The 9584-nt window shown below is 46.3% G+C and overlaps 1 protein-coding gene across 1 annotated transcript in view; it reads right to left on the bottom strand.

Moving 5' to 3' along the window:
* Nucleotides 1–9584, bottom strand: part of crim1 (cysteine rich transmembrane BMP regulator 1 (chordin-like)) — a 124779-nt gene that overhangs the window by 20404 nt on the left and 94791 nt on the right. The window contains exons 6-9 of the mRNA XM_024419964.2: nucleotides 8589–8771; nucleotides 7252–7449; nucleotides 673–801; nucleotides 1–72 (exon numbers count right to left, since the gene is read on the bottom strand). The exon at nucleotides 1–72 is cut by the window's left edge and continues 85 nt beyond it. Coding sequence (XP_024275732.2) covers nucleotides 1–72; nucleotides 673–801; nucleotides 7252–7449; nucleotides 8589–8771 — 582 coding nt within the window. The remainder of the gene's footprint in view (nucleotides 73–672; nucleotides 802–7251; nucleotides 7450–8588; nucleotides 8772–9584) is intronic.

Here is a 9584-nt window from a genome sequence, read left to right as displayed (position 1 = left end):
GGGCATCTGTCTGCAGGCCGAATGGACACTTCAGGGTACAGTCAGAGGTCAGGGCACTGCACAGCTCTTCTCCTGTAGGGACAACACAGACGGAAACACATCAGACATCAGTTTATAGCCAAACACCTAACAGCCATTTTATAGTTCTAAAAGTCAATATGTCTTCATTGAGAGATACTCAAAATGAGGAATTGTTACTGAAACTCAGAAGTCATGACTTATGATAATGCTCTTTTCTGACAGGCAGGGATACAAAACATTGTACATCTTTGTTTTTAAAAGCCCTTTCAAGATGTCTGAGTCTGCCCTCAGTGTTCCTTTAATCCATGTCTGATAATGTCCCAGACAGGTATAGTCATAGAAACAGTCAGACAGTCAGGGAGGAGAGAGAGAGCACCAGAGAACAATGTCTCAATGTCATTGGCCCAGGGCGAGTTCTGTCCTCTGTGTAAACCAATCCGGTGAGAGGAAATAATAGACATATTGCAAAACAGGCTTCACTGAACGAGACGTCAGACCAAACCACGTCGTGAACCAAAAGGAAGGAAATGGACTGAAACAAGGACACACCCTGGATTTGTGTCATAAGAAACGCACATTTTCGTTTTACATTGGAAAACGTTTTAAAAAGTATTCCGCTGTGTACCCTAATGAATATGGCCCAGTACTCACGTGTCTTGCAGTGGCAGGTGCGACAGCTGTTCAGGTTCTGTCGGAATCCGTATAAGCAGTCCTTCTCTGACAGGGAGCAGTTCTCTAATGACTGACAGGTAGGGGGCGCCATCGTGATGTAGGTGGGCTCTGAAGGAACCAACAAAAATCACACACACCACTTTGGAGGCAAGTCAACTGAGTAACATCACTCAACACACACTTACGACGCACAAGCGCACACACACACACACACACACACACACACACACACACACACACAAACACACAGCTTTGTTCTGGCATTATGACTAATAGGAGCCATCAGAGTCAAAAGCAATTTCTCCACAAACCCACACCTACCTTCCATTAAAGTGGGTAAATATCAGAGAACAATAGTTGAAAAAACCTGACAGCTACAATAATATTCTATACAAAGGCACGGCCAACTGCCCTCTGTGACCCGACTCCTCCACTCCTCCATCTAATGCATATCGCTTCACATTGAGGTGTCTGCATTCCAGTTCAGTTTGTTTGAATCCATTAAAAGATTATACAGCACTTAATCATATCGGAGGGCGTTGGCTGGCCATATTTCACAGTCATGGACACCAGCACACGGTTTAGTTATGACAGCTTTGAAAAATTCCTCCCTGATGCCTGTCACCCTGGCTGGCTGCTATCTGCTGTATGTGGCTCCTCTCTGATGGGGAGGGGCCAGGACTAGTGCTGTTCTCTGATGATAAATATGAGGAGGGTTGTACCAGGGTTGAAGCAGGGACCAGAGCAGGAAGTCAAAGAAGGAGTGGGGAGGAAGAGGAGGACAGGGGAGGGAGGAAGATATGAGGAGGTGGGAAGTAGGACAGGAGAAGGAAGATGGGGAGTAGGACAAGAGAAGGACAGGAGGAGGAAGAGGAGGTAGAGAGGAGGAAGAGGTGGGAAGGATGACATGTGGCAGTGGGGAGGAGGACAGAAGGAAAAGGAGTTGGCCAGGAGGATTTAGGGGGAGGACAGGACAGTCAAGGTCAGAGGAGACACCAGTAAGTAACTGCGGCTTCTCTCTGAAGTAGACTACACTATTGTGAATGCAAATCACGTGTACACTGGCCAGTCTAGTCTGTCACAAGAGACTATGAATGTAATGATGCACAAGATAAACATAGCAGTAGAAAGAAAACATTCTGACAATGCTAATAATGTATAGTGTCACGTTCTGACCTTTATTTCCTTTGTTTTGTCATTATTTAGTATGGTCAGGGCGTGAGTTGGGGTGGGCAGTCTATGTTTGTTTTTCTATGATTTGGGTATTTCTATGTTTCGGCCTAGTATGGTTCTCAATCAGAGGCAGGTGTCATTAGTTGTCTCTGATTGAGAATCATACTTAGGTAGCCTGGGTTGCACTGTTTGTTTGTGGGTGATTGTCTATGTTGATTGCTTGTTTCAGCACAGTTTGCATTAGCTTCACGGTTGTTGTTACGTTTATTGTTTTTGTATAGTGTTTCAGTGTTCAGTGTTTTCTTTATTAAAGTTAATGATGAACACCTACCACGCCGCATTTTGGTCCTCCGATCCTTCTCGCCTCTCCTCTTCAGATGAAGAGGAGGACGACCGTGACATATAGACAATGCTAATAATGTATAGACAATGCAAATAATGTATAGACAATGCTAAATCTACTGGAAACCAAATCAAAACAAAATGAATAGAAGCCTATGAGGACATTTAATTAAACAAAGGCAAACAAATGTGTTGCTGAAAGGTTGGGGTCACTTTGTGATGAATTAATTCCTGGTTAACACAAAATGGCCAGGTAGGGAGGGAGAGGAGGTCTGTCTGAAAACAGTGCAGTGCCAATTATTCTGGAGGTGCAAATTTAATTAAGTCCCATCAGATAAAAGTAACAAAATGACACAATGCTCTTTTCCCATCTGCTTTCCCCTCAAGGTTATTTGTCTCTGATGAACGCCTCCATGCTTTTATTTCAGGACTTATAGTTATTATGAATTAAGAATGAGCTCTCTCGCTCTGATTTCATTAACTTGCTACGACTTAGGGCTAAAACAAGGTGTCCCTGTTAACAAACAACTGGTGGGCAGGCTGAAAGCAGCCTGGTAGGTACAGTAGCAGGGGCATGGCAATTCAAGGCATGAAACGAATGCATTGACAAATAGACCACACAAAAAACAGTACACATATGACCACAAAGCAACCCCCCTCCCCGCTCTCTATCCCCGGTGTAGGTGAGTTATGTAGCATTAAACGTTAAGCATGGCAGAGGACTCCAGAGGGCTTCATTCCAATGTGACAGCCTTGATTTGCTTAATTACACACTGTGTGTCTGGCACAATAACCACCCTGACAGAGAGGGGGTGTCACCTTGAGGAAACCAGCTCTCCTAACAAATAATAATTAGGAAATAAAAATGCATAAAGCACTGGCCTGGCTGTGGGGGAGCTAAATTAAGCTGCCGGGAGCAGAGGGCCGTGTGCCCTGGGGCCGCTGGGACAAGGGCAGGGTGTGTGTGTGTGTTTGTGTGCGTGTGTGGACTGCCTGGGAGGGACAAGGGCAGGGGTGACAGTGGCAGGACCTGGCTTCTGTTAACCTGGTGTTCCCAGAGGCCAAGTACATACAGAAGACCAGACCCAGTACACACAGAGGACCAGACCCAGTACACACAGAGGACCAGACCCATTACACACAGAGGACCAGACCCAGTACACACAGAGACCCAGACCCAGTACACACAGAGGACCAGACCCAGTACACACAGAGGACCAGACCCAGTACACACAGAGGACCAGACCCAGTACACACAGAGGACCAGACCCAGTACACACAGAGACCCAGACCCAGTACACACAGAGGACCAGACCCAGTACACACAGAGGACCAGACCCAGTACACACAGAGGACCAGGCCCAGTTCACACAGAGGACCAGACCCAGTACACACAGAGGACCAGACCCAGTACACACAGAGGACCAGACCCAGTACACACAGAGGACCAGACCCAGGACACACAGAGGACCAGACCCAGTACACACGCAATACATGGCAATGACAATACAGCTCACACTGACTGACCTCCCTCAGGTAGAAAGCTGACGTGCTCCAACAGGCAACGTATTGTACTACTGCAACTGCCACACTGTCGGTGACTATCTTCGTGTAAATCAATCTCAACAACCATTGTAATTGTGTTAGAGTAATATTTGACGTTCCCCATACTGTAGACGAGACAATCCCATTGGTTGTTCCTCAGATGATTCTACATGGCAGGGAAATCAGGCTGAGGTCAGGCCCTAGTCCTAACCAGTGAGCTGCGGGGGTTCTCTATGAAGGGTAGCCAGCTACACATCTCCAATGTCAGGAGTCTTTGTTAAGGAGGCAGAGCAAGATCATTAAAGGGATAACGATGTGAGGGCATGCATTAAACTGTGCTGCTCACCGTCTTATCTCTCTCTCAGACTATCTCTCATCCCCTACCAAGACACAATGGTCAATATCTCCGATAGTGACATTGTAAAACCCATCTCACAGTATCATACAAAAACTCATCCCATCCATGAATGGAATACAAATATGAATAGGTGTTGGGGAGGAATCACATGTTGCAATCCGTTCCAATCTGTTCCAGTCTCTCTCTCCAACCACTGTTGAAATTGAAGTCAATCAAAGTCAAGCCTAGTGACTTAAAACATGATGCTCCATAGAGATTCAATCCCCCTATCAGTAAATGTAATTGCTGTACATGTGTGAGAGCGCGAGCATATCAAAGAAGGGAATGATATCTATATCTATCTCCGCTTTGATCTGAAAAAACCCAGGAAACATATTGCTCAAAAAACCCAGACGAGGAGGACAGAACACACACAAAATCACAATCAGCAACACAAATATCCTACTGTGTAGAACAGCAGTGAGTGAACAATGTTGTGCTTATTGTTCCTATTTGACTTAATACTGATGCTCCAGTTATAAGGTCTATAAACTAAATACACATGATCTGTTTTTATGAATATCACCATTCAGGGTGCATGGCCAGGCGTGTGGTCGGTTGGGTTAGTGCGGGAGGACTGAGGGATGCATCCTACCTCCACACCCTACCTGCCTCTCTCTCCCTAGGTTTGCGGCTCGGTCACTCAAACACGCATAATTGCTTCAGAGGCAGATAGGCGCATAAAAGATTAATGGAAGGAGGTGGAGGTGGAGGTGGGGGTGAGCGTGAGCGTGAGCAGTTCTGCCCACCATGGGGCAGAGGTAAAGGGGCCTGCAGGCATTGAGACATGGCATGGCCCACTGCCCTCTATTCTCCCTATCCTTCCTGTGCTCATGCATGCATCCGCCCTCCCTCCCTCCCTCACCCTCCATCAATCCATCCATCCGACCATCCATCCATCTAACCTCCCCCTACCTCCCCTGTTCCATCCCTCCCTCCATCCCGTTCCTACCCACCGCAGGGCCTCATTAGAGAAGACTCAGGGGTGAAAATGACCCCAGGCCAGTGGAACTAGCTACCTAATTTGAGATCTTTGCATCCTGATTAGAAAATAAAACTCACCACTAATCCACTGGGTCGAGCTTGTAACGTATAATGTTGTTGACTTGTTATTCATTGATTGTATTTTAAAATGATTTGATAGTCCGATCGTGTACTGTTTAATTGGAGGGAGAAGAACCCATGAGGGGAAATATGAATTTGAAGTGATATGAGGATAATTTACCAAGTCCCCTGGCTGTCCCTGTTGGATCATCCATCCACTGACTCCTCTAAATACAAACACTACTCATTACCCCAGATATATCAATATCTGCTAGGTCAAGCATGCTAGGCTACAGTAGCGCATGCTAACGCTAAAAGGGGTCTTACAACTCATTGTTTTGCAGCTAACAATGCTAAGCTGTAACTAAGTATCCATACAGTATCTTGCATCACTGATTTTGGCAATTACTCACTCGTGAAGCTTTGTTTCATCGGGACTTCCACCTACCAAGGTTTGACTGGTTATGATTAACGCCTATACACGCTTGGTAACAGGCCATTTGACGCAGTGCTAAGTCCATAGATAGTGTTCCTGGTATCCATGAGATAAGGATATACTGTACCACAATATACTGTACCACAACCATGCTACCGAGCTACCAAGGTAAAACAGATTATAATCAACCGTGATCTTCACCTTCAGTACCATCGATCCGATATCTGCTCTTTTGTTTGTGTGTGCGTGTGTGTGTGTGTGTGCGTGTGCGTGTGTGTGTGTGCGCGTGTGTGCGTGTGCGTGTGTGTGTGTGCGTGTGCGTGTGTGTGCGTGTGTGTGTGTGCGTGTGCGTGTGTGCGTGTGTGTGTGTGCGTGTGCGTGCGTGCGCGTGTGTGCGTGTGCGTGTGTGTGCGTGTGTGTGTGTGCGTGTGCGTGTGTGTGTGTGTGTGTGCGTGCGTGCGTGTGTGTGCGTGTGTGAGAGAGAGATATAGAAACCGGCAGCATACTAGACTGGACTAGTCCCTTGTACCCTAGATGTAATCTCATCAGTGATAGTAAGCCAGAGAGAGCCTCACGATACACACACAAAAACATCCCCAGATAGCTTTGCAAAAATCCATACTACAGACTTGCCTAATAAAAGATTATGATTCCGTAAGCCTCTAAGCTCACTGCTTCCACTAACCAGACAAACGAGCAACAAGATGCAGCCCTAGTCCCCAGTGTGGACCGAGCTGGTCTTTCCAAACCAATATGAAAAACACATTGGAGGATAGAGGAGACAGTCATGTGGTATTCTGAGCAGGGCATAATAAATAACGCAATAACGCAGTGCATAATGTTAGGGAAAAAGAACACCAGGAAGGTTTGAGGATTGTGGATGTGTGTGTGTGTTGTCACTGTTTGTATGCAGATTGCTGCTGCGTGACACCGGCGGTAGTGAAGCCGAGCCACACACCTGCTAACTGAATGGATGTGATTCTGCTCAGCCTCAGAGGCAGATTTCCCTAGCCAGGCTGATTTGGAGCTGCTGATAGACTACTGTACGGTTCAACTGCTACTGTCTGACTACTGACTCGGATGTTGGGATTTTACCAGGGACTAAACAAAGACGTTAACATTGGAATCAGCACAGACCCTATCTGTCCACAGAGACACACTGCACTGCCAAGTACATCAAACATAGAGTCAAACAAATACACAGGTCCACAGATGGATACAAAGAAACATGAAGCACAATTGTACACAACGGCAGAGAAAGAGAGAGAGAGAGAAGCAGACAAAGGGAGAGACTTCAGCTGAGATAAAGAGAAAAGACATAGAGACAGAGAGAAAGTAAGACAGAGAAACAGAGATTGAAACCGACACAGCTAGCAAGAGACATAGAAATAGACAACAACAGATGGAGATGCAACCAGACAGTGGCAATGATACGGACACAAACAGAGACAGACAGGGTGAGGTGAGAGGGCACGTCGGGTGGAGGTGTGTGTGGCGCTCCTTATTCTCACACACACACACACACACACACACACACACACACACACACACACACACACACACACACACACACACACACACACACACACACACACACACACACACACACACACACACTTACCCTCACACACTGGGCAGCACTCTCCTGGTACAGTCACAGGGTTGAGGCAGCTGTGCCCGCAGGCGGCAGCCACACACCGGGCATTGCCGCTCACACACTGGCAGAACGTACAGTCGTCTTCACGCCAGTGGTCTCCGTGTGCGAGGATCTCCCCGCTCACGTAGCAACCGGCAAAGTTCAGCACTGGGTAGATGGGGTCTGGAATAGAGATGGAGAACATATTGATGGAGATAAAAGACCAAAAAGGTTACCGTTTAGAGTTTAAAGTCGAGATGAAAGTTGTGCGAACTTGGGAATGGCTTTTGAAAGCATTCACATCTTCCCTCACCAACCTTGAAAAAAGCAGCAATTTGAAAATCTTTTATGTGGTGCTCGGAAAATGTACTGCATTGTCTGATGGATTCCAAGGTCACACTGCAAAACATGTGATACCATCATGAATATATGTTTTATATTCAGTCATGTATTCTTAAATACAGAGCTAATGCCAAACTATCTTCAGCTTGAGATGGAGCTTTCTTACATGTCTGTCAGTGTCTTTTCACAGCTGTGTGTATGAGAGTATGTATGTGCACTCTCTCTGTGTGTGTGTGTGTGTGTGTGTGTGTGTGTGTGTGTGTGTGTGTGTGTGTGTGTGTGTGTGTGTGTGTGTGTGTGTGTGTGTGTGTGTGTGTGTGTGTGTGTGAACCAAAGATAGTCAGTCAAAGAGGGGCTGAATGATGAGCATAAGGGAGGACAACTGACTGACTGAGTGACTGTTTAAGCCCTCTCATCATTCTGACTTTGATTGCGTGCAGCTGCATATTGTCACGGCGGTGTAGGCGTTTGGCGTTCGCCTCGGCTCATCTCTCCCCTGATGTTTATTGATGCTCTGCACTCGCCCTTTACCAAAGGCACTCATTTGAGATGATTTGAAATGCTTTGGTCTCAGCAGACTGTCCTTTCTGTTGCCACGTCTCTGCACGTTAGAAAACTTGGTAACCTTGGTCATGTGCTTGATCACCATCCGAATACATACAATAGTGAGTCATGCAAGGATGAGGTTTGGCTTGGGGATTCCCTTTAAAGGGAAAGTTCAGGACACAGACTCCCCCTCTATTCACAAAGAGTCGTGTCAGAGTAGGAGTGCTGATATAGGATCAGTTTTGCCTTTCAGATCATGATGAATAGGATGATATAGACATTGGCGACCTGATTCTAGATCAGCATCCTACACTGAGATTTTAAAATACAGAACCAGATCAGCATTAATGAGAAATCCCATAATAGTCACTGTTTAGGAACGGAATCAGGCAGGGATTAGTCAGGGGCCAAGTCATTTGGTGAGGAAGTCGTACCTTCACAGACAGGGCAGCACTCCCTCTCAGGGACGTAGTAGCGTTCACAGTGCAAGATGCCACACTGGGCGGTGAAGCACACCGACACCCCTCCCTGACATCGACAAAAGCGGCAGGCGTCCATTCGGAACATGTCTCCGTCATGGTACTCCGACCCGTTGAAGCTGCACACTGGTTTGGTCTCTGGAGAGGAGAGAGAATATATGATGAGACAAATGAATCAATCAAATATCCTTTTTTTTTTTACATCAGCAGTCGTCACTAAGTAGTTTTACAATATTTCGACCTTCACCTCAAAGAGCAAGCAGAAGCAGAGGCACAATGTTGGCGAAACACTTCCTTTCAGGATCATTTAGTATGCCCACTGACTGAGCGACAGCTAAGAACCCCCAAAAAATTTAAAGTAGGAACAAAAGAGGAAAACACTTTATAACGATGACAAAAGTGGTCCAAAACTCCCATCAGACAGCTAGCATGGTGATGATGTACAGTATTTGTCTGAGAGAAAAGCTGTTGTAAAGATTCAGAGTTTCAGACGGCTATGGAATTGGTCTCGCCTGGTCTCCATGGCAACACAAAGTGCAAAATTCACCTTTTAGCCCGGTGCTTGATATAATGCCCACGGTGTAGAGTGTGTGTCAAATAAGGCCATGCATGAGCAACAAGATCATTAACTATAGTACCTTCAAATGTAGGGAACTGTAGGTACACCTCAACCCTATAAGAAGACATTCGACGCAAGACCGCCAGACACACACATGCACACACCAAACACAAAGTTCTTACCAATTCAGAACTGTTAACTCATTTGATCGCTCTCCAACGCATCTCCTCTATCTCTAGTCCCTCTCAGGAGGAGTCTGTTCTCTCCATGAGCAACGGGTCATTTCCCCGTCCTCTTCGGCTATTATAAGTCCAAGGCTTTGGACCGTTTCACGCTTTTCTGGTCCAAAAAGATTTAAAAACCCAGAAGCATTTAATCTAGTGCAGCTGTAT

Source organism: Oncorhynchus tshawytscha, linkage group LG11 (genome assembly GCF_018296145.1).
Source record: "Oncorhynchus tshawytscha isolate Ot180627B linkage group LG11, Otsh_v2.0, whole genome shotgun sequence".
NCBI lineage: Eukaryota > Metazoa > Chordata > Actinopteri > Salmoniformes > Salmonidae > Oncorhynchus > Oncorhynchus tshawytscha.
The sequence above is the reverse complement of the archived record's forward strand: the minus strand, read 5'-3'. Positions and strand labels throughout refer to the sequence as shown.